Source organism: Amblyomma americanum, chromosome 8, assembly GCF_052857255.1.
Source record: "Amblyomma americanum isolate KBUSLIRL-KWMA chromosome 8, ASM5285725v1, whole genome shotgun sequence".
Classification (NCBI taxonomy): domain Eukaryota; kingdom Metazoa; phylum Arthropoda; class Arachnida; order Ixodida; family Ixodidae; genus Amblyomma; species Amblyomma americanum.
Window position 1 is genome coordinate 7,129,574 of NC_135504.1, and position 25,607 is coordinate 7,155,180.

Sequence of the window (25,607 nt, forward strand, 5' to 3'; positions counted from 1 at the left end):
AGCTTTTCCCAAAGGTTCCTTTGTGTGGGGTACCTTGAAAGATTGGACGTCATTTATATTTAGACACAGCATTTAAAGAAACTTACCTTTTGGGGCTTTCGAGTTTCAGTGCAACCACGTGTTAATTTTGATAATTGCAGCTTGTAAGAACCCTAAAGAAAAACGACCAGGAAACAGTAAGCTGGAACAGGGACTTGCTATCCTTAGGATGTCCTCCCGCTCCCGCACCTCTGTGCCTTCTGTGTTCATTCGACTTACAGAATTTCCTTCCATGCGGTCAATAGATAAACAAATCCACTCACCTTCACCCAACGGTCTTGCCTGTATGTTTAATACGCAGGTTGCCCTCTTAGCGAAGTCTTCAGAGAATGCGAGAGCAGCAGCTGCGGCGAGCAAAACTGCTGGCAACTCTGGCGACAAGACGGGCAGAAGCCATGCACCACGGACTGTGTGTCGAGGTGTTTCTGCCGGGCGGGGCTTTACAGGGACCCCTGGGGTCGATGCGTGCCAGACTGGCTTTGCCCGCGTATGCAATACTTTTGGCGCTATTAATGGTACAGAGATGGCCCTAGAGGATTTAGCCGAATAAACTGCCTTACCTGCCTAAACTTCAGTGTACGTGAGCATTTAATAGTGTGTTGACGCGTATGGGTTGACATGAGTTTGCTTTCGTTTTAAACTATCCTTTCATTTAAATTTTTGGCTTGAAATGATTGCAGCTATAATTACCGGCAACTATTGGCCAGCATCGTTCGGAAAGTGCAATGAACTTGAAGCCTTACAAGAGACTGAAGTTCTCCAATAACGTCCGAAGATTGCCATCGCGGAATGGTAGCCAACCGTAAAAAAAAATTGATAGGTGATCGATCGGCCGATTGGACGGATATACATAGTATTATAGTTCAATCTTCCTTGCCATGACAGGTACATCGAACACATTTCTTCAAGCAAACATTTATTGCACACTTTGTGTTCTTGGTTCTTCTTTATACTAGCGTGCCTCTGCCTATTTCTCCCCTGAGAGCAGAAGCTCCCGTTTGAAGCGGATGCGATCTACGTAGGCGGCGCAGTTCGGCAGACAAAGCTAGCCTAAGTCGCACATGATGTGGGCCCCTGTAGGTCCCATGTGGACATTTTGGGCTAGGGCAACCCCTTTTGCAAATATCTTCACCGGAATTTATTGTTACGCCCCACCTCAGCACAAATACACGACAAAACACAACAGCAGAAATCAAGAGGTTCCTTCTTCAAAAGTTCATCGGCACTGCATCACATTCTTTCCTTGAAAGTGACCCCAACCTGCTTGTTCCTTGCTCAGTGAACACTTTACGGCCCTCCGCCCAAAGAGGCAGCATGAAGATGATTTTTTTCGCACATCATGAATCGACCAGCGTCCAAAGCAGTACGGGCGTCGTCATCGTCGTCTTCAACATCATTTGAAGCATTCTTGGCGTAGTCACCCATCACTTCGTCCAGCTGTGATGAAAAACGGGTAAAACAGCGTCTTGAATGCATTGCGCAGCGAAAAATCAAACCAAGCGGGCTACAATTTCATAACTCATTTTCAATGAGATTCATTGCTTTATAAACAGCGACGCAAATGAAAGAAGCAGTTTGTGGAGGAGGTGTTAAAGAAAACTATTTTCTAATTTCTTTGTTTCTTGCTGTGATATGCACAAAAAAAGGCTTACCTGCAGTATGCTACGAAGACGCCTGAAGCGCCTCCAGAAGTTCAGGAAGACGGGGCTGGTGAGGCGCAGGTTTCTTCTAGAATAACGGGCTCCGCCTTAAGAAAGAGGAGTCAAACCTAGTGAGCTAATACGAAGTCACCGAGATATCAAGAGATGTTTCGGTATTCTCCATGCGGAAGTCTAAACACAGTAAGTGTAGCTGGTTCGCTACTTTGGTATGTTGTTCACGCTATAATACAGCCACTTTATTCAATATTGTGTTGAACTTAAGTCGCATACAGAAAATATGGGTTTGTTGATGTCAGTCAGTAGACACAACTTGCGTTCGAAGAGAAATTGAGCGCGGAAAGTTTTGAAATCAACGTCCGCCTTCAACAGGGCAAACATGCCTTCCTCCTCTTTCTGGAGAACGCGACAGTAGTTAATGGCAGTTTTAAGGCTGAGCTTTTCTTGCTCGGAGTGTAAGCTCCATATAATACAGCAATTTAGCGATCTCTGCTCTTTTGCGCTGCTCAAACCACAATAAAAGAGCAACACCCTTTCCCAATGCTTTCAAAGAGGGTCATTCACTGCAACAGATTTCTTTATGAACAGAAAAAAAAAGGCCTCACAGAAATTATAGTATTTCGCACGGTGATTCTGTTACGAGTGTCGAAGCACAAAACTTTCCTCCACGCTGAAACATGTGCAGCTTTCTCGAGCAAAAATATTGAAAGTTGGAAAATTGCAAGACACTGTTATGAAAATATTGAAGGTAATCGCCCATTATTCTGATATGTACCAAAATCTTTCTTTTATAATGTTTCCATCGATCGCAACGAAGAGTTTAGACTTCCATAGAAAACAAATGAGGCACATTTTTGACGATAGCAAAAACTGAAATGGAAAAAATTACAAGACTGTCATCGGGTGATCTGCAGATATGCTGATTGCTATAGTGAAACCTTACATTATATGAAAAATTGCGTTCATAAACGGTTTCCCGCTCACAACTGCTTTTGTCCAGAATTGCTGAGTATGTATATACTGGAAAGCTAACAAAAGCAATTCACATGTTACCTAACACAATTCTTTTATTTTTCAGCAAACGCAAAAAGTATTGAGCCTCTCAAATGTCCAGGCTTCTGTTATTGATCTCAGTGTCAGTGTATTGAAGAAAGCACAAATCGCTTTTAGCTGGGGATTTCTAACGATCACGCAAAACCAAGTCGCATAGAACCACGTGTGCAACCCGTGGTTTTATACAGTTTAGAGCCACGTGAACTCATTCACGTGGTTCATTAATTAGGTTCACGTGAATTTCCTCATCGCTCACCTGTAGCAATACTCAGTGTGGTTCCCAGCAGCATGGTCAGCAATGCTCCGATGAATGATATCCAGAAGAAGGACACCCGGTACAGCGGGAATATGTCTGGACTGGATGTGATTCCCAAGTCAAGGGTGATTGCCATCGCACTTGTTCGTTGGTATTCATTGTAGTTCAAAAAGGCCAAAGTGGAGCAGTGCAATACTAGATGATCGAAGTTGTATTTTCCGGATTTTTCAGAAACAAGTGGTGGGCAGGACACAAAAGCCGTTTTCACACATAAGCTATTCTACAAGGAGGACATAATTAACAGGATTATCGCCGTACTCACGCTACTTTTTAATTGAAATCAGTTATTAAATGCTTTTTCTTCCAAAACAACGTGCATATCAATAATGATGGTATGTTTACGGTTTATGGGGGTTTAACGTCCCAGAGCGACTCAGGCTATGAGGAACGCCGACCACCTGGAGTTATTTAACGTGCACTGACATCGCACAGTACACGGGCTTCTAGAATTTCGCCTCCATCGAAATTCGACCGCTGCGACCGGGATCGAACCCGCGTCTTTCGGGTCAGCAGCTGAGCGCCATAACCACTCACCCATCGCGGCAGCTTGCATATCAAGAATGAAAACTCATAAGCAGTCACATTTGGTAGAGTTATTAAAGCACTCGTTTGTTCTGCGATGTTCATCTGTGGATTTGCGATTCCATTCATGTAACGATCGACGCAGGAGTAGCATGACGCTTGGTCCTCCCACAATGTTGAGCAACACGAGAGTATGATAACTGTTTCCCTATCGCTTTCGGCTCAGAAAATTGAAGACGCTCTGTATGCGTGTACGGTGCCACAATGAGGAGTAGATTCGCGTTTCTCGCCGCCGCTTTAAATGCACAATTACGCAGATTGAGTTGAAAAACTGGAGATGAATATCTCGTAGCACAGGGCACGCGCAAGGACAATTATACTAAATAGAGAGATATCTAGGATTACCACAACCTTATGATTGTAAAGGCACCGTATGATTTGATTTCAATTAATTCAGAGGTTACAACACGAGAATCGTTTTTCTCTCAATATTTGTCCTTTTCTCTCAATATTCCTCCCTGTACAGATATTAAACAATGCGATTAGGCACAAAATTAGTAACAAACTCAAAACTACTTATTTTTGGCAGGTTTTGACCATCTATGATTACGTTCTTGCTTTCAAATAAGATTCAAAGATGAGGACCTTAACTCAATATACCTTTGATACTCTGTACTTAATAAATTAAATGGAGTCTTCATAAAAGCTCCTTAGCGTTTACATACTTTTTAACTCTCAGCTACTGAAACTTTAATAATTTTTGTTCATTTTCGTTCTTGTTGGAGATATACAGGAACGTAACTGTCATCCCAGATAGAGTAATACGTAATGCGCTTTGGTAAAAGTCAAGGAATCCTTAATACTTGGGCATGTTAGGTCAACTCATGTCTGAGAATGTAGATCATGATGTGACTAAAAGTCTGCTGACTTCAAGGTGCATAGAGCCCGAAGCAGACACATGACCATCATTCCTGCAACACTATCCATTATGATGGATAGATGCACATAAAAGTACAATTAATAAAGTGCAGTGAACGGTTGTGAAAAGTCTAAGTGATATTGGTACAAAGTGACTTTAAAAACGTCATTTCCAGAAAACGCGCTATTTAACGATGAACACAAATTTGCAAGAGGGAAAAGGGTACGTCGCGAACAAAACACTTTAATAACATATGGTCCTCCCTGCGAAAGTTGAGTGCTTACGATGTAGCTGTGTGGTTGGATCCAATGTCGGTACCGTTCAAAAGTGTCGGACAGCGGTCGAGTGTCATGCGAAGGTGAGGTGGTGGGGGAACGCCGGAGACGATCCTGCCCACGGCGTGCCACAGCTGAATGCCACAGACCAGCAGGCTGGCCCAGGCGGCACCCTGTGATGTCAGCTGGTGTATGTTTTGCCAGATAAAGTGCCGATTCAGCACAGGTGATTGGCCCAATATTGGAGTTACATTGGCAAAGGCCAGTCCAACAAAGGACCAGAGTAAAACCATCCATTTCCAATATTGGGCTCGTAAAACACCGTGACTCTGCTCCTTTTCGTAGATAGGCTGCTGTGCTTTTGTCCATGCTGTATATCCCAAGCAGCACAGGCAATTGGCCCAATATTGGACAGTGCTGACTTCGCACTGGTCCTTTATATTACCAGCATTTTCCAATGCATTGCCAATATTGGGCCGACTACCTGTGCTGCTTCGCTATACGCTTGCGTTCACTAAATTATGGATCAAGTTCGATTACTGATTAACGCGATAACGTTAAGGAGCTCGTGTCGCAGAAAATCCGTCGTCGGCGTCGTCGGCGAAAAATCAGGGGAAAATCCTCAGACAAGCAACCTAAGAGGCAGGTGGGCCATCTTTATCATGTAACCTTGTGGCGTCATCGCAACCTGCTCACCGGATTTTGAGCAAACTGCGCGCCGTGGCAGGTGACAGCTAAACTATTGATCTCCCGCGAGAGGTTGCCCGCGAATAGCAACCTGAGTAGCTATAGCCCCACCAGTTCCAGCACCTGACATCTCAGGGCAGTGACGCATTGCTTAACCGCTGTACCACTGCGCCAGCAATGGTATGAGGACTCCCAGGGATGAATGAGTGTTAAGTAGAGAATGACTAAATCTAGGTGGGTGATTTAGTTACAAAGGCTGCAGTCGACCAGCTTCATGTAACCGTTTCTGGGCATGCAAGCCCCAGGAGAAAAGCCGCACCTTGGCGTTGACCCACGGTGATGAAATGGCGAGAAGGACGAGTCCGATGAACGGCCCGGAAGCAGAGGAATATAGAGACAAGAAGAGCTGCGCAGCAAGTAGGTAAGCGAGTTATTCAATCACTGCGCAAGCACTGTCGTGAGAGAGTAATGCACAACGCGGCTACAGATGAGCAAACTCAAATCAGAAACAAAATTCTGGTATTGCACCAAGAGATAATACATACTTTTGCGGCTGTTCCCATTAGTGGGACTGCGATGGCAAACAGTGTCATTGTTGTGCCGCTGGCAACGGCTGAAAGGAGAGTGTTTAGTCAAATAAGTTACTCATACAGATGAAAACTTACGTTCTAAACTTTCCATGTCCACTCCGCATATATCTAGTCGCTCGTGTACTGCTATTGTTCTCCGCCTGACCATGGAGGTAGACAGTGAAACGTGCGCAGAGGCTAATCTGTTCTTCCTCTGCACCGGTGCCTGTCCTGTGTTGAGGTGCTGCTTTTTCAGCCTAAATCGTCGTGAACGGGCCAATCTACCTCATACATAAAGAGCTGACGTGCGCGGGCCAGACTGGGAGGCCATCTCGCCAATGCAGGTTGGGTAACAGAGGAGCTCCGTTATGCTACAGCACTGGGTTAGCTTCGAATAATACTTGGGGCCTCTATGGAAGCGCCGTTAATAGAAGCCCTGAGAGAAAGTAAGTACCGTATAAAGAAATAAACTACTGCATGAAATCTAAGAGGGTATTTAGTCCACATTCATTAGTCCACTAGATTAGACCGCAAGCTTCGTGCCCATTGCGAGTTAGTTGAATGCAAGAAGACGCCAAGTACCACGTTTCCAGAAAATAGTGGTGCGGGCGAGGTACTTCTCTTGGGCCCTTATCTACACTCTGTTATTACAGAAAATAATTATTGTTGCAATAGCAATAACTCGCAAACGCAATGAATAGGGTCAAGAAAAATTATATATTTCATTCTGAATACGCTCTTGTCTATTGTTTTTTTTTTCTCTATTGAATGCATCGATGGCGCTCAGATGATGTCGCATGAACGTTTTGTAAATGGTGCGTTGGAATAAACGGCAAGCAAAATACACCATGGTTTATGAGTTTGTAGAAACATGCAGCGTAATAAATAGCCGCCGTGGTCCCCTGCCCCCTGAATATTCGAAGCCATGTGGTGTACCGACTATCGCAAGATCATTTACCTTGCAAGAAATAAAATTTAAATTTCCTATTTAACTTGTCAAAGAGAAACGAAGCTTTTTTCGGAGTGCGGCTATCCTGGGCAGTGATCCCGATCACCCAGGCAGTATTACATCACATTAACAAGATTGGATACTCATAAAATGTCGACAGCTAAGCCTTGCTAAAGAATGTACAACAGTTGTATTATGGAAAATGCACGCTAATACGGGCAATGTTCCACATTTTCATTACGAATATCGTAGACAAGTCCTTAGCGGTTAGAGCATACTGCTTGCAAATAGTCGGTTACGTAACGTATAAAGTAAAAAAGGCAGGAGCATTCGGCGTTCACCGAGTTGAGTTGCACGTACCGAGCATACGAATCACTGCAACAGCTCTCCGTTCGCTCATGTTGAGGTAAGGAGCAATAATGTCGACGTAAATTGTAGCGGCATTCGAATTGACAACGGACGACACTGTGCTGCGAAAGGCGGAAAAACCGAAAACAGTAATATCAGTTCAAATGCAAATTTTAATACGTTAGCATTAGAAGGGTGCGTGCAAGCGGAAATAGCAGCCGCCGTAAAGCGTGAAGTCTGACGTGGTGTGAACCTTATGACGACCTCGCAACATCCATCCGTGGCAGGTGACAAGCTGCCCACAAGATTGTGAGCAAACTGCCCACAGGGACAGGTGGCAGTTAATTGGCATGCTCGAGAGGTTGATTCGGCAGAGAAATCTGGATCTCACAAGCCCCACTGGGGTCTTTGTTTGAAACAGCCACCTACCGGGGGAATGTCGCATGACTTAACCGCTTTATTCCTGTGCCATGATAATATAAGGGCTCCCAGCAGCAATCTATGAACGTAAAATAGAGAATGATGAATTCAGCATACTTGGGCATCTGTGGATATATTGATTGTTACGGAATCTTGGCATCTTTCATGGGCGGCTTGGGGATCGAGCTCCCTCACTTTAAGAATGGAGTCCGCCATACGTTTGGGCTCGGCATTATCTTGAAACAGCGAAGGCCTCTGCGCTCCTTTTGTGACGTCACCTTGTCCGGTTGACAATGCAATGGCAAGAATTTCGGCCATAAGGCTTAAGAAGCGATGGCCGCGAGGAGCGGGCACAGCGTAAGCGTTTCACAAACGAGATGAAATGAACGTGGCGTCGACATAAAAACATGTCTCTGTGCTGCCATCGCAAACACACTCGTCTTACCAATATTCCTTTCGGCGTTGAGATAGCCCGTAACGCTTTTTACATCCCTAAGTTATTGTAACGCCGAACTCGAATTTAGGCAACCGCTGTCCCTATACTAAGCCACGTAAGAGAGTCGGTCGACGCCGCATTGTTTGAGGCACATACCAAACATAATGCACCCTACGATATACGCAGACAAAAGTCCCTGGTGCGACGAAAAACCCGCACTATATCAGGTCACACGGGCCTGTCAAAACATAGACTTGGTCCCCAAAATACAAAGCCCTAGTGCGGAGCAATGGGAGAGTCTGCTGTCCAGCGACCGCTGTGAAGACCGAAAAGGTCTGGTACAGCGAGCTCAACGGGCGGCAGTGGCCAGCGGAGCCCTGAAGTGAGGGCAACAGACCATTAATTAAATGTGGACGGGGTCGACAGAAAAGACTCCTATGGATACAACCAAAAAGAGAACATCTCTGAAGATGCCCCAATCCCACAAAAAGAAGATGCGCTAGAGTACAATAAAGTTTTTCTTTCCTTCCTCCTTGAGATAGTTCTAGAGACATTCACACACAACGCAGCATCCATTACTTCCGGTCTATGTGATTGACTCCTTACTGGTCATATGACTCAAACACATAAAGTCGCCACATACAGCAGCATGGCGCCCGCACGCACCAAAACGCCACGACATACTGCCTACGCTCTGGTGTGACGTCACGGCGTCAACGCAAAATGTTGCGACGAGCTCCTTATGCTATATCGCACAGTAATTTTAAGCAAATTGCTAGCTCGTGACAAAACAGGGGCTGGGAAACGCTCTAGTGGGAGCTTGTAAGGTCAACGTTGTTTTTCTTTTGTAGCGAAAGCTATATTGCCCACGAACTCGCAGTTTCGCCGTGCTCGCGTTCCCACCGTGCTCGCATTCCCACCGTGGTCACACCGCACCACGTGACGAACCACGTGACAACAACTAGCCAGAAAACCAGACTAACCTGGACTTGCAACCAAGATTAACTAAGGCTAACCAAGCTACGCCTTTGCTTTCGCTACGTATATCCTAACACAGCCGAGCTAAGCCACTGGCAATTTTTAGGCGGGACGTATTATTAACTGCGAAAGGTCGCGAATGAGATGCAGTGAAGCCCAAACCTTGTTCCAAGTGCCTGAACTCATTTCCGGCACGAACTGAATCAAAAGCAGAAAATCGTCTGTGATCAACTTGAAGCCTCAAGGTATGCCTTGCGTCGTTTTGGAAGTGGGTGAAGGCCACTGTACCGGCATCGTTCTTTTTTTTTGGCAAAGGTTGGAAGCAAAGGTTTCCTTGTAGGCATTTAAGCTGTAGCTATGGCAGAACGCGGGCAAATGAAGTTTGCAGTCACGAGGCTATCATGTTGTGAGTTGCTTAGCTGCTGCTCGTCGACTGCTTTTTACGCCTGCACCACAGGCGGCTAAGAAGCTTCTCCCAGTTTGCTGCTCCACGAGAACCTCATTTTTCTTCTTTTTTGTCAATACGGCTAAACTCAGCTATGCACACGTCAGCAGCATACATGCTTTATATGTTTTCGGTTCGGAGAGGCGTTGAAATATCATCACGCAGCGGGGCTTGATGGTGAGCTGAAGCCAGCTGCGTACAAGGAAAATTCGTCGGGCATTTTTCTACAGCAGCTGGAGTGCCTGAAGCGCTTAGGACTAAACTTTTTTTTTTCATCCTGTGCAGCAGGTTGCAATGACATGTGCCTAGGCCTGTAGTTGTAATGTACATGTGCGATCTAGCCAAACTAGGTTCCATAGTAGAGCTCGCAGATGGAGTTTTGTCTGTCTTCATACCGCAAGTAGCACTGCGATTTCAGCTCCTCTCGAATAAAAACCGTTATTCACTTTTATTTTCGTGAAGGTTGTACTGACAATGTTGAACTAACCGATGCATTGTGGAAAAATCTCTTGACAGGTGTCTACTTGGAGACGCGTTTGAATGAAGAGTTCCAGCCGCAGTACTTACACACCTTGAGACGCTTGCTACTCAATAACGAAGAGGACGGGTGGTCACGGTTCGTTAAACAGGATGTCCTAGCCTGATAATATGGCATTTCCGCTACTCCAGAGGAGGATTATAATAATGAATTATTACGCACTCTCCAAAAAGTTGCGCGGATAAAAATGCATGAAGTGTAGGTGTGTAAACATACAGCATATAAGTATATGCAGACCAGATATAAAAGGATTAGTATATATGAATATATAACATTTAAAATCATTCAAGCCCTGTTTTACAAGAGAAGCATCAAAGAAGTCTTAGTCGTACGGAAGTCTAAGGCGGCGTTACTCCACTCTTCAGATGCATTACTCGGGGAAAGGCAAGAGTTCATATGAAGCTTCAGCTCAGTTTTCAGTTTCACACAATATGACATAATGAGAGGTGAGAATTTAGTAGCTCTGGTTTTCATTTACGGCACATAGCCAGCACATGTCTTCAAAAAGATCCTTCTGAACCTTACGCGGATGTGCCATCATAAATAAAATGTCCATGAGAGAATTTGTTTACAGCGGTAACCGTATAAGAAAAAGCTCCCTTACATTTCTTCTCTCTGTCTGGGCCAGAGAAAGTAATCTAGCTCTGCTGCGACACTTTCCCGCAGTCACCTGAGTTTTTTTACTATATATTGTGTGCGAATCTACATACATAACTATTACATGGCGGCAGAGAACGTATTTCTTGTCACATAGTTTTTTACGCAAGTTTGAATGAGTAGTTCCTTCTATATAGTAAAAAAAATGCCACGGCTATTCTTCAGCACACTACTGCTTGCTACCTGCAAGCAGTAGTGCAACCTGCAAGCAGTACCTGCAAGTATCGCAGTTAAAACAACATTTTAATGTAACCATTTGTCTTAAAATCTTAATTTTTACATACTTGTGAACAGGGCGCTATGTAACAAACTCAAGCCCACCTATGCGAACCTGACGGTGGCACAGAGTGCATTTTTTATCCGAAAGTCGTTGTAACAGGGCTTATTACGGAAAAATACACAGTCAGAAAAAGGTTGTTTTTATAAGTTCGCTAAAAATTCGTTATGTATGCCTCATTTATCGAATCACACTCTATCAGACTGTTATTCAAACCCTCCAGCGTGGCCATGTGCGTCTCGTCGAGACACTTGCTGTTAATTAATTGCAAGTAATTGCGATTTAATCCTGAACGGCAGCTGATAGTTGGCCGGCCTCTTTCTGACGCGGCAGCGTTTGGGCTTCCGTTCTGCAGAAAATCCGTCGTCGTCGGAGGCGTTGTGAGCGAAAAATCGGCCAGGGTAGGGTGGCTCAGGTGGACGCCTCATCCACCCAGGGTGGCCCTGTCGTGTCATCACAACTTGCCCAGCGGATTGGGAGCAAACTGGACACGTTCCAGGTGGCAGTTAAATTAATGATTGGTCGCCACAGGTTGCTTGAAAAGAGCAGCCTTAGAACCTGAGCCGCTCAAACCATGCCGGTGGAAGCACCCATCGTCTCAGGGAAGTGGCGTGTCGCTTAAACGCTGCACCACTGCGTCAGCGTTAGTATAAGTACTGCCAGGGATATACGAATATAAAGTAAAAAAGACCAATTTACCATATATGGCATAACCCCCCCCCCCCCCACCTAAAAGGAGAGCTTAAGAGTCCCCTCTAAAGTTGCGTGATACAGAGACGAAGCTAGCGCAGTTCACGTGCCCGCAGAAAGTATATGTAAGCAGTCTCGTCTACAGCACTCATGCAGTGCTATTCGAAACAAAGAAAGCGACATTCTATTAAGCAGCTAGTGGTTCTCACAGAAACACCTTGCACTTAAGCGCAGTCACGTACGTAATAGAACGACATAGGGACATGCGCAAGGCCAGCAACAATGCAGACGTGCAGAAATCTGGTTTTATTTGTCCGGGCGCACAGAACTCCAGCGCTCTAAAGAAGTGGCTCGCGTCTGTACTCACGGCATTCAGCGAGAGCGGAGATGGCAGACAGCAGATTGTATGAGAGACGCACTCCATGCAACCGGCAAGACCAGTGAGAGAAAACACGTGAATTGTGTGCAAAACTTCTCAAATCGCTGCAACTGGTTTATCAACTACCGCGTGATATAGATTCACTCTCATCCTTGCCCTGCTAACGCGCCCACCTTGATCTGCAACCACATTAGACTCCTTACCCAGCTTGCACACACGCACGTTGATCGGCGTCGCAGCTCGTCGGAGAGTTCTCGGTCAGCAGTCGAAAGCAGTTTTAAAGCTGTCTTTTAGATTGCTTTCTTTAGTCACCTCATCGTCTAGGGTACGGGGAACACGGGAGATGGCAGTTGCTATTCGGTTTCCGAGCTGGCAGAAGTGAGCACTTTTGGACCGGGGTGGAGAGATTGCTGCGTCTCGGTTCACTCTGGCCGAGTGGTGTAAAAATGGTTGCTCGTTTAAGCGATGCACAATGTCAATAACTCGATGCATATTTCGACGGTAGCATGCTCCTCGTTCTCAATAAACGAGTATTCGTTATAACTAGAATCATTATAAGCGAGTGTACATTCGACAGAATGACTTTGGCCTCATCCCTTTTCTCACCTCGTGGAAGCGCCGAGAAGTCCTGCGAGAAATAACCCTCTGAGCATTGTAGCGTCAGAAAGGCTGTCCCTTATGTACAATGGAAGAATCTGGAAGGCAGCAAGAAGAAGTGGCGGAAAGAGGGGACGTGGTTTTTGTCGGTGTCACCGATTTTCTTTCACAATAGCAGACACCTCTGCACCTTTATATTGTATTTTTGGAAAGGAATGCAATATAACTCTGTCGCTTGTACTCCATGTTTCAGAACGTTCACCACATCACCAATTATTAAGACCAAAAGGAAGAGAAGCTAATCAGTTTATTTGAAGTCACTAGAAGCACTTTACTGGTCTGGTTAACCATAATCTTGAAATTTTACATCCCGTATTTTTCTTCTATTACGCACACACATTCATTCACCTTAGTTGGCCCGGACGAAGACAAGCTCTCTTGTCAGAGCGTTGGCAAACACACTAAGGCTTTCCCCTCCTTTATTCGCTTTGTGTGTGTCAAGAAACCATCTGCCCGTCCTCTCTTGACTATATTTGGCCTTAGTTTGACTAAAAGACGGCATAATGGTTTTCTGGTCTTATCTACTTTTCTTGTACGGTACACATTAATCGTATAAAATTCCAGACAGCCTATTACCATATCAAATCAATTGGAAGTAGAGATCAGATGTACTTCAACTAGAGCCCCCCCCCCAAGTACATTATGGGAGATGTCAGGTCAGTTGGGCTTGGGCGACAGAAAATTTCATGGTGTTTTGACTGCGCAAGTGCAATAAAGAAAGAGCACGGGAACTTCTAGAAGAACGTCTTATCACAAAGAAAGAACAAGTGACACATCAATCAGATTTTATAAGAGAGAGGCACGTTTCCTTGAAAACATGAAAAAAAAACGCTTTTCTTTTTACAACGCCCATCTGCGTTTGATACTCATCTGCGCCTGTGCTGGCAGGCATATGTATCAACGTCTGTTTCCTAGCATAAACCCCAGTTCTTAGTTTGCCCCTTTCCCATCTTCTTCTGAATGTTTCCTATGCGCCACCAATCTGTCTACTTGCATGAACCAACTTGCGCAAACGACGCCCCCTGCTGCATAAGAATGTGCAAAATTAAAGAGTATACGTGGTGAAAGTTAATGATTGAGGCAATAAGCCTACTTTAAAGAATCTGTACTTTCTTTTTTTCTGCCTATCCATGGTTTGGAGGTTCATCTTGTGAACACGTGCATGTTTTATAAAACCAAACGTACACCCTATTACTGTTATTTCTTAAGGACAACACAACGGTCATCTGCTTTCGTGCAAGCCAAGAAGTTCTGGGCAACATTATTCCGCAATAACAGGGTCGCCAATTTGCAGATTCGTCTTTATTTTTCAGATCCTGGCTCAAAATATATTTTCATTCTCGGGCGAGAAAAATGGCATGTCAGTTTCTAACGTCAGCCGTATTTTAAGGCACCATATAGCGTTCTAATGTGAATAATTGCGTCAAACATAACTAGCGCTCTTACAAAGATTCACGATATAAGTATCTGTGCCACATGGTAATGTTCCTTAATTTCGTTTGCCTTTCTATAATGTTCTGCACGTAATACGGAATAGTCACCTGGTCGTAGCTTTTGATATCTCCATGCAAAACTGGGTCGCAGTCTCTGTACCAGTATATAATGGCTGCTGATGAAACCGCCACAATAATGAAGAAGGCCACCACGGACAGCACGCCGCCAACAACAATTCTGAGAAAGCAGAGCAATGGAAATATTTTTTGAATTATCCGGTTAAAACACCAACCTGCATCTGCCGCTAACAGATGCAGCAGCAAAAACGTAAGGAAAGATTCATACCTTCTGGCGTCCCTCAATGATCTGGCTGCCATGTATCGCTGAACCGCCATTTGGTCAACACCCATACGAACTAGAACGTAGGGTAGGGCAGCTATCACGGCACTCAAGATGTTCTCGTCCGTCGATACGTCGAAATTGGCACTGCGTGTCAAAGTCAAAATCCGTCTCTGAGAGCTTCAGAGGATAAGAGGCTTTCGTTTGATGGCATTACCATACGCCTAGCGGCTGCAGCCTACATTCGAAAGTATTCGTTCTCAAGAAGTTACAGATTACAAATTTATTACTATGCAACCCTGATTTATACCTGCCACCTTTTTAAATTCCAAACAAATTAAGCTAACACATATCACACACACTTAAGACAACTTTGACGGGACTGGCGCTGGCTTGCAACGGATTTTGTTGGCTTCAAGGTGAAAGCTAACATAAGCAATGATAAAAAGCACATGCCCCTAAACGACGGAAACTAGCCAGTGCGCGTGGCATGCCATTTTCTTTCCAAATTATGCAAAGAAACTGATGTATCACTGACGCAGGCACCACCTGTTCTCATGATGCAGTACGCTTCCAACAGCTCCCGCTATACTGTTCTTCTAGTTCTGCCTATAATCTTGATTCTCCGAAGTCTTGACTCGCAAAATTTGCATGCAATGCAGTGAACTGGCATGTGCTCTCCTCTTTTAATTAGAGGAATTCAGTAGACGAAAGTGTTGGCCCATTTCACAAACTTTATGGCATGTTTTGATGCGCGTACACTTGGTCGCCCCCTCCGTCACTGATTCGGTGATGTCGGCCGCCGTCCTTTCATGGCGCTCAAAACACCATAGGGGTACCATGCCAGTTTTCCACCTTCATTATATTGTGGGCGACATTGTGCGCAAGGTACAGCCGCGAGCTTCGTCTGTGAAAGTGTCCGTTCATTCTTAGTTTGTGTTTTCTCGTGTTTTTATACCAATTTCTATATCAACTTTTACTTTCAAGGCGATAAAATCAGTTGCAAGTTTTCGCCAGTCCCATCAACCTCGTATTCTGTGTCTGGTCTTGTGTGTTCGAGCACATTGTTGTGAATTTGAAATTATGAAACAGCTCACCCAGCAAAGATTACTTCAAACATTACTGCAACGCCCGTAGCAATCATGCCACTTTCCGTGCTCAGATAAGAAGATCGCGATAGCTGATCAGGCGAGTTCTTTACAGGTTTTTATGCACCGCGGCAGCATAAAAGTTTCACCGCTATCACAATGCAAGTTTATATCCACTGGACAGTTAAACTCTTGTTCACAGCATTTCAGATTTTTATGCGTCTGCTTCACAAGACATCACGTGTTACTAGTTTGCTATTCCTTCATTTGACTTTACTTTCATTGAAACTAAAGCTGCCGTCACCTGATTTGCACTCCTCACAGGGTTCGGCAAGAATTTCTTCAGCATTTTCTCAGTTTTTGTTTTATTTTAGTAGCCTGTCATTCAAGCATCTCCTGGTTTGACATGTATAGAATTTACCACCTGAGATTGGGCACAAATGCGCAACCGAAGCCGCTCACTCAACAATCTTTTTCTGGCGCTTCTAAGTGTGTGGCTCCCTCTTTAGAGGAAAGGTATTTATCATCTAACAAAGTTTCTCTAATTTGTCAAGTTGAGAACACTACGAGGACATATTGCTCACTGGCTGATTGCATTTCCGATATGTGAAGTATTAGGCATATACGCAACTTCTGTGAGCTGCTTACATATTTCTATGGAAGGTTTTGACCCAGGGTACTATCTTTACGGATCCCTTCGGCTGCCGAAACTAGGATAACCTTAGAGTACGTACCTTCGTGTAACCGTTTGACTTGCAAATGAAAACTACAGTTCATGAAATGGCCACACAACTTAAGCTGTTTTTTAAAGGCGGGTTTAAATGCTTCTTTTTATTAGTTTGTGTGTGAAAATGACACGCAAGCAAATGTTTGTTAATTCGAGGCGCATTTCTCCACCACGCGTGGTCTTCTTGGAAAGCGAGCCTGGTATGTAAGAAACGGGCTTTTTAGCTTTGTGGCATTTCAATGTTGGTACTTGTTCCATTCTTTCTTGTTCGACTCATTCGCGAAACCAATGCAGTGCTTGGGATATTCAGTGCCACAGTGCACTAAAAAAGGAAGACGGAATAATTCTCACCGCAGTACAACATCCGTAAGGTTAATGTCACTTATGGGCCGCAGCGGTGGACTCACGCCTGTGCGGTCATAGAGGACTTTCCCTATGATGGTCAATGGCGAAGCCAGCATGACAAACGCTTGAACGCAGTCTGCCCATACGACGCTTCGGAATCCTCCCTTTTAGCGAAACAAAAACATCGGCTGTTAAAGACGCTGCGAAAAGTACTGTCAAAGTAAAAAAACCTTAGGTAGCTACTTGTTAAAGCGAAAGAAACTATTTACATGTACAGAACACAAATCTCTGGACAAGCCTTTCCATTGCAAAATAAAAAAAGTACATCCAAGTGAACTCAAGGAAGGACCTCTGACAACCGTTTAACAGTAAGCTTCGTATCATGACATCACATTTACTGTTTATTTTAAGAAAACTGGCTGCAAGAAGTGTAAAACAAAACTTTAAGGTCCACATTTGAGAGGTGTAATAATTTAAGTTTTACTGTAAGGACACAAAATACTGCATCGTCTAAAACACCCTCTCGATTTCGTCAACAAGGAACTAGTTGAACGACTGCATTATTTCCCGAATGTTTTTTTAAAGTAAAACTGATTCCCTACCAAGCAGCTTGTACACTTGCGTTAAAGTGGTATAGACAGATAGTTCTTGGGCATGAATTGTGTTTTTTTCGTTGAAACATTCTGGGAAGCCAAGCAAATAGAGAAGTTGAAGCGCGTTTTTTTTTTCTTTCATGGAGCTCCGATTTCGCTGCAACCCAACCCTCTGATCTTCTGTGAGGTCACATTCAACCTCCAGCAGAACCGGTGGTCCCACAGGCTGACATCTCTGACTTGAAGAGAAGTATGTCCGACAGCCCCTCCACCTGGTTAATCCACCACTCACTGGATAAGAGCCGCTCAAACGCCGAGTGACAGAGTGCTGGTACTGTACAGAGAGACGTCAGGATCGAGTTTTGTTGTCTTCGAATGGCAAACCATCAGCTCTCGGAGGTGGTAATTAACCATATTTCAAATCAAAGCCATTCATGGCCAATTTATTGTCAGCGATAGAATTTGCTGAAAGGCATCTCTATACTTTCAAAAAGGAAATCATTGCCTTTTTGGAGTATTATGTTCCTTTTTCCACTTCCTTGAGTGTTAACAGGTATGAAGAGAAATGAAGCAAACAAACAATTCACGTCTAAAAACGAAATTTCATTCTTTTATCTTTTTCAAAAGAAAACATTTTGACAGAAGTCTATCTTTTTTTAGCAGTAAAAGGTGGAGTTATTGCAACTGGTTTTTATTTGTCCCTGTGGCGCAGGTCAATGCACCAATTACTTGCGTCTTACTAAGAAATACTGGAGACGTAATCACATTAAATCTGCGTTATGCCCAGCAGATCCTAGGCCAATACAAATGCCTTACCAGCGCCGTGTATATTGTGCCCGCCAGGCCAATGGCGATGTTTGAGTACAGCAGTGGGACAGAATACACTGAAAACGTAGATTAAAAACCAATTTCAGGAAAAGAACAGAAGAGGGATTATTATACTTCACCGCTTCACAACTGCAATGCAAGTGGCCCGTAGTGTTTTTTTGCAGCAGGGTGGGTAAGCACCATCTCCTGCCAAGAGCGATCGGCTATCTTCAGATCAGAAATTTTATATTTCCGTTAATATATGTGGACAAACCGTATACCTAAAGCCCACAGAATTTCTTGAGATCAGGTTTGCAATATGAAGTAATGAGAGCACTGTAAGCTAGTAAACATATAATTTTTTCCATCCAAGCTAGCTACTAATCTCTCATCCGTCATGTATAACGAGATATCATTAAAAACAGAAAAAAAATGGTTTTATTGAAAGCATTAGGCGCGGTCGCTGCGGGTAGTGATTGCCGAAGAAGGACCAGTGTGAGGCTGTTTTTTACTTCTAATCAGTGGTATGGTGCTGCCCCAAGCGACGGCTCTGTAAGCGACAGCTCATCAGTACATTTTCGTAGCTTCTGTGATTCTCTGACCTGGTACATCCATACCTATCATCAAGCTCGTTGGCCTGCCTAATTTGAAACAAGGCAGCTAATTCGAATCGGCATAGTTTGTTCGAGGTTTCCCTAAGCGAGGAATTTATGTGGAATTTACGAACTGTTTAAAGGGAGTTTGCAGCAGTATAGGCAAGTACGTTCATCTGTAGAAGATTTGCTATCTTTCGCTTTAGGCACAGTTAGCAGTAACAGTTTTTTGTTCACAAAAACAGCAGAACAAGATTAGCGAAAAAATATATTTACTAGTGGAAATCCCGATAGCAGCACTGTATATTCCCACTGCGCCAAGCGTTTGCTGCAAAAAAAAAAAGGAGAATGGACAGTAAGACAAGTACATTTATGTGTGAAAAAAAAAAGTAACCAAATAAGACGGCTACAACGTCACAGTTTCAAACTATGTATTTCGGAGACATTGCGCTGTCTGTACGTAAAGTCTTGGCTATTTCAGGACAAGCATTCTTTTATTAAAATCACATATACGCCTTACCGTTCGATAGCGCCTTGCAGAAAGCGCACAGGTGCAAGAATGCGCTACAAGGCTCAAGTGGTCTCCACTTTTCCAGGTGGCGTCTACGTGACTAGAAACTCAAGAGAACAGCAAGGAGGGAACACAACTTTTCGCACTGCAATATGCAATGCTTGTGTAGATGATGTAAATGAGCGTGTCGGTTTCAAAGTAGTATTTCATGGTTTTCTTCCGCAATAAAATAGAAATGCAGTCATTGTAAATACTGGCGTTTTTTCAGAGAAATTTATATTAAATGCGAAAAATTCAGCCGAGTGGAAGTTCAATATTATATGCCGAGGTATAGGGCTTCACTAAAAAACACTGTAAAAAACTTTTCCTTACCTAAACATAGCCCTGCAGATGCTACCATGCTTTCAAAAATAAAAAAGAAACATAATAAAGACAGTCTCTTCCCAATTAGACGTATCTTAAAGTCGAGCTTAGCACTCTAGCAAAGAAGGCCACCAGAATACTTCCAAAGATCGTTATCTTCACCAGCGGAATGCTGTGGTGAACAAAGCAGATTTTGTCTACACAGCACGACTCGGACCCTTAGCTGGCAGTGTCCAAGCAGCGACTTCTACGTTCCTGGTTGGTTTGTGAACCGCAGACGAGTTTTTAGGGGAAGGAATCCCCATCGTGTTGATACGTGAATACAGAGATGCTTTGAAGCGCTTAATTTGACTCGCCGCACAGCTACCACGCTTAAAATGTGTTCAACTAGTAAGTTTGCCATGCCAAAAAACTTGAGACTCCAGGCCGATTACTTCGAGCAATTTTAACGGCCACCACATACATTCTGACACGATTCTAATTCGTGGAGCAGCTTCACAAGTAGCACAAGACAATTAAGCGAGTTAAGTTCGCCCCACCAAGAGCACCTCACACGCAGTGCTATCAAACAGTTGGACGCCTTTTCTAACGTATATTCAAAACAAAACGCAGAATTTCAACTTTTCTTTTTCTATTTTAAAAGAAACAGTGAACGTAAGCGTTTTTAACTCTCTTTCGTAACAAAGCACTACAACGCTGCAAGTGGCTCCAAATGTTCAGGCGTTGTGCAGCTGGATTCAAGATGGCTGGTTCAATGCCTGGCCATGCCGGTGTTTTTGGTACACGCGGAGGGAAAACACACACGCGTACAGAGATTTTGGTCTGCGGTCAAGGGCCACAGTTTGTAGGAATTATCCCAGAGTCCTAAAAGTCATTCTTTGCCTCCTCCTAAATTAGTTTGTATTCAGAACGCAGGGATTCATAGATCAAATAAAAAGGGTGCATGAAAGCTTAATTTTGAAAGAAGTTTGAACCGCAGCGATTCTCAGTGATTTAAAGCCCATGTGATCAGCAGCATGAAATGACATCTTTTATTAAATATTTAGGCCATTGTTATGATGCGAATTACAGAAGCACATTGCACTAAGGTGGAACTGCTCGTGCTCTTACATTTTGCTTTCAAACGAACAACTGATTTGGGTTTGACAAAATTGAGCAGAGAGAAGTCATTTTCTTACACTGAGTACGAAGTAGATGAGGCAGGCCGCAATCCCCACCTTGTTGTCGAAGCGCATGCGGAGGTACTATAGAAGCAATGAGAGAGCGCGTCACAGCATTGAATATGTGAAATAAAGTGGTCATGCGCAGTCCAGCATAACTCAAGAGACACGTCCATTACTGTCTGTAGTCAGCAAGGTAATTGAACTTCCATAAAAAAAAGACAACCTTAATGAAGGAATAACGACATGTGAGATGTCTAAAGCTACCTTCTGTAGATCTTAATAATTTATGTGGCAATTGACATTTGTGGTGCCTCACGAAAGCTCATTTAATAACTGAAAGTAAATTGGTTTCCTAATTATAAACCTTAATTGTGAACAGCTTGTAAAACCATAAAGTGTAGTAATTTCCAAATGGTAGTGTTGAGAGCTCTCTCACACTGATCACATAACTAATATTTCTCAGTTGTAAGTGAAAACAGCGCCAGGTGCCAGCTTACTGGTCATCACCAGCAATGTGGTTCAAATTGCGATCGCTACGTATACAAGCAGACTAAGGCACACAGACTTTCTATATGACCTCGATAGTAATTCCGCCACACATGGCGACTGTTTAGCGATGCACGTCCTCTTTCAAGCTAGAATCTGTGCAAGCTAAATACCTCTGGAGAATACGATTAATATACTTGAATCACCTAGGTTTTCTTCAATAGTTACAAGAAAATCAGCGAAAAATGGTCTAAAGAAAGGCTAATCCTAGAAAACTTTAACGAAACCACGGCCCAACTGCGTATATTAAGCGGCGGAAGTACTTATGTTTATTGACCATGGGAATGGTCACACTCTACGTCCCAACATGCTTGGAGATGTCTTCTATGCAGAACTGTGCGGTATTGATCCCGTTCACGCGCATGACTCTGCGCCGAAAACAAAGGGCAAAAGTTGTTCGCTTTCTTGTTCCGGCGCAATGATTATGTGCACTCAATGTACGGAGTTCTGGCGCTTTTTTTCGCGAGTTGTGTACCTCAAAGATAGACGTGGCCTGCAGTCGGTACAGCAGTGGGACCACCACGACAGAAGTCACCAACATCGCAATCGGGCTCAAGGCAAGCACCCAGAGCATGTGGAAGCCGTAGGCATAGTGGTGCCCCACAAAGCCCACAACGGACATGCCGTTGGCGAGTGAGGCCACGATGGACACAGCAAGAGCGGTGGCCGGAAGGCTTCGGCTGCCCAGGAACGCCTCCAGCCGGGCTTTGGACGCGCTGTCCGCATCACCGGTGGCGACCTGCTCCGACAAGAATAATGAATGCGATACTGTGGTAAAACTGCAATGTAAACATGCAGAGAAACAAAACTTGGCAGACTGCGAGTGACGGAGCTCACGTACCAGCACGGCATTAATTCCACAGGGGGCCCCATACCAGCTAAGTGAAAGCAGGAGTACTTTGCTAATTTCCCTGCGGACATATAATTAGATTTATCTATCAAATTGCACTTTTCAGTTATGCTTTCAATTCTCCACAACCGCTTGTAATCCCATGTAGGTACCGTGCTCTAAACAGTAAATAAATCAATACTCAGGTGATAATTATTGGCATCCGGCAGAGAAGTGTGCTGAGATGACCGGTTTTGCAACGAACGTACAATAACTGGGAAGCAGTAAGTATACTTTCGAAAAAGGTTTTGACTGCTTTAGCACGTAGGTTTTTATTTATTTATTGGATACCAGCATCGCCCGTAGGGCATTACAGCAGGGAGGCTGCAAACGTTAACTGTCACTTTACATATTATTTGAACGCATGGTAACAAGCATTGCTCATCGAAATATACACATTGCTTGATGGCAAACTGTTTTATTCTCGCACAGTTCTAACAAAAAAAAAGAGTAACGCAAAACGCCACCCCTACAAGAAAATTCCCTGACCTTCAAATCGGGGTCCAGTCGCTTCGAAATATAATTTGGTGCCTGTATATACTTATCGCGGTTGATGCCTGTTTTAGAGTAGTAAATGTTATTAAAAACTTTAATCTACCATTTCTTCTGGGACCCTTTAGCTCTTGCCATTGAAGTTCATGTTTGCATTCTGTCATGCTAAGTTTCCGGTTGTAATTTCCAAGAAGAAATCTGACTGCCTTGTTCTGGATTTTTTCTAATTTGTCTATAACTCAGCTGTGTGAAGATCCCAACAAACACGCACATACTCAATTATTGGTCGAACATGACTGAAGTAGAGCTGGGTTTTTGAGTTACTTGGAAGATGGCTGAAATTCCTCCTCAAGAAACCCAAAACTGATTCCGTCCTTTTTCGAATATAGTTAACGTGCCTGTTCCATCGTAAATTAGGTGTAAAAAAGACTCCCAGATATTTAAATTCCCTACTTGTGCCTAAGGAAATGTCACCAGTTCTATACCTATACGGATGGCAAGCGCGTTTTCTTGTAAAGATGAAGTGAACAGTTTTGTTTATATTTAATGACATATCCCAACGCGCACACCAACCAGCTATGGTATCTAAATCATCTTGCAAGGCTTGTGAATCAGAATTTCCACTAATTACTCTATAAACAACACAATCATCAGCAAACATTCTAAATGAAGACCGTATATCAATTGAAATATCATTTATATATAACAAAAACAATAGTGAACTCAACAGAGAATCCTGTCGAACTCCCGAAGTCACTGGTGTATATTGGGAAAAACACCGTTCAGAACAGCAGCCTGTCTCCGTAATGACAAATATCAGGCAATCCATTTAATAATATTATAGTCAAGCTTATAAGCTTCTAATTTCTTAAGGAGGAGGCTATGCACAACTACATCGAATGCTTAGCGGAAATCAAGGAAAACGCATTTTGTACTCATTCTCTTCATTATGAACCATCTAGCCCGCCAGAACGTTCTTGTTTAGGATTTGCCTATGGTGGCCTTCTCTTGTAAGCACTTCTTTTACGCTTTTTCCTCTCTCATTCACGCTTGTGGCGTTAAGCATAGGCGTTTTGTGCGTGAGAAGAGTCCTGATGCCACGGAGCGCTTGTGTTCAGTCGAACGTGCAGAGGCAAAGTCCAGGTGTGGTGTTATTTCGTCGCCAGACGAGCTTTCGTCGAACTTGGGTCTAAGCCCTTCACTACGCAGCCCCTCATAGCCTGAGCCGCTCTGAGACGTTAAAACCGCACAAACTATATATTTCATTGATAGCAATACGAAGACAGAAAACACATATCCATTTTTTGTGGTTGCATTAGTAGCATAGAACGGTAATTGTAGCTCACGTTCTCCAGGGAAAGTTCAAAGGTAACGTTTGTGATTTTAAAAAGCTCGAAATAAAGACAATTATTTCCTTTTCCTTTGGATGCATGTCGGCTGTCTCGAGTAATTTGGTCATTATGAAAAGGTTTACAAGAACACCGAAATTATCAGCTCAAACCATGGCTGCTCCCATAATCATGAATTGTATATCGTGAATTAGATTTTCGAATTTTAAATTTTGGAAGTGGTGCTTGGGGTAACAGGGACGTTATGGATGCCTCCACAATGTTTTAGACCACCTGAGTTCTCCAACATGTGCTGACATCGCACTACGCAAGGGTGCCTCCTCCGTTATAATTGCGCGGCCGCAACAGGGATTTTATCCCGCTTCCTTGCGGCCACCGCATTTCGACGGAGGAGGCGCCCTTGCGTAGTGCGATGTCACACACGTCGAAATGCGGCGGCCGCAACAGGGATTTTATCCCGCTACCATGACCGAACGCTCCGCGAGCTCTACCTTGAACGATTAATAACTGGACGCCCCACTCCAGTTGTAGCCAACACAGTGCTGTGCGCGTGTGTGATTTAATTCCTCCAACATGAACTAATCATGCGCACAACCTGGACACATTTCTTATTGTGTAAATAGTTTTATATATTACTTCTCCCCTATCCTCTCTTCCTCTCCCCTCACCTCTCTCATTTCATTTCTCCATTCTGCCTGCTATCCTTTATTTCCGCTGCCCCAGCTCAGGTGCTTCAGTATCGATGGCAGATGCCGGGGCTAGCAAAAATATTTTCCTTCCTTTTTACTATTATTTTAATAAAACAACCACTACCACCAATACCACCCGCTACCTTGGTTTAAGTAATGAACGGCAAAGAAACTGAGCCACCCCGGCATTTGCGTACTTATAAATGAATACAACAAGTGAATCTATCAATTAAAACGAGCACTGAGCTCATCGACGTACCTGACTGCGCCGTCGAACAAAAGAGAAGTACAGGCCCACCAGGTATCCTAAGGCAGTGAGAACCCCGAAGACGGCGCTGTCGGCAGCGTCCAAGCTCTTGAATGAAGACATATCTCGACGTTGTTTGTCTGCAAACTTCTCCAACTGATTTGCGTTGAAGATATTGACTCCTGGGTTAACTAAGCATGGAATTCTTGCCCTGCCTTTTTAGCTTGAAGTAGAACTGAAGATTCTGTGCTGAGCGGATCCTCTCGTAGAAAACCCAGCTAAGCGTCTGATTTCTTAATTCTCAAGTTTGGGCAGAATTTGCTGCTCACAATCAGAGTTTGGACTCAAAACGATAAAGACTGCTCGAGTGAACTGGCTGCATTGTCCTTCTGAGTTGTCCTTCGTACGTAACAAGTAGTCCAAGAAGTCCTTGACATCTGCTGATCACACAATCTAGGATTTAACCTCCGTGCTGTTCTCTCTAGAGCAGCCACGTATTCCCGTCCGCTTAAACTATCAGTTGGCCGCGGGCTGTCGCGAGAACTTAAAACAAACGTGCGTCAGCTAGCTACCTTTTCATAAAATCTGGCGTCTGACGCACAGCGCACCCAGCTCATTGC

General features: G+C 43.9%; 1 protein-coding gene across 4 annotated transcripts; it reads right to left on the reverse strand.

The window, feature by feature from the left end:
* Positions 1 to 952: 952 nt before the first annotated feature.
* Positions 953 to 25,550, reverse strand: LOC144100848 (putative sodium-dependent multivitamin transporter). 4 transcript variants are annotated; one of them, XM_077633733.1, is made up of 16 exons: positions 25,000 to 25,550; positions 21,797 to 22,060; positions 20,791 to 20,856; positions 19,015 to 19,066; positions 18,155 to 18,222; positions 16,752 to 16,909; positions 14,592 to 14,732; positions 14,354 to 14,483; positions 12,762 to 12,850; positions 7,348 to 7,457; positions 6,015 to 6,082; positions 5,789 to 5,875; positions 4,792 to 4,955; positions 3,007 to 3,107; positions 1,692 to 1,786; positions 953 to 1,476 (listed from the first exon to the last, which is right to left on the reverse strand). In XM_077633733.1, exons 1-16 carry the CDS (start codon positions 25,108 to 25,110, stop codon positions 1,327 to 1,329), a joined length of 1,854 nt encoding a protein of 617 aa, XP_077489859.1. In that variant the 5' UTR covers positions 25,111 to 25,550; the 3' UTR covers positions 953 to 1,326. The 4 variants fall into 4 exon arrangements, 3 of the variants coding, with proteins under 3 accessions (XP_077489859.1, XP_077489858.1, XP_077489860.1); XM_077633732.1 differs by having other exon boundaries at positions 4,792 to 4,967; XR_013307864.1 differs by having other exon boundaries at positions 1,342 to 1,476; positions 7,348 to 7,452.
* Between the last annotated feature and the right edge of the window lie 57 nt (positions 25,551 to 25,607).

Bases quoted from the DNA above. Each gene is read 5' to 3' on its own strand.
- LOC144100848 (XM_077633732.1), bottom strand. From the start codon at position 25,110: ATGTCTTCATTCAAGAGCTTGGACGCTGCCGACAGCGCCGTCTTCGGG. The intron at 14,484-14,591 runs GTATGAATCTTT...CTGCTTTCTCAG, and splicing joins TCATTGAGGGACGCCAGAAG to AATTGTTGTTGGCGGCGTGC. The intron at 3,108-4,791 runs GTAAGCACTCAA...AATCACATCCAG, and splicing joins TCCAACCACACAGCTACATC to TCCAGACATATTCCCGCTGT.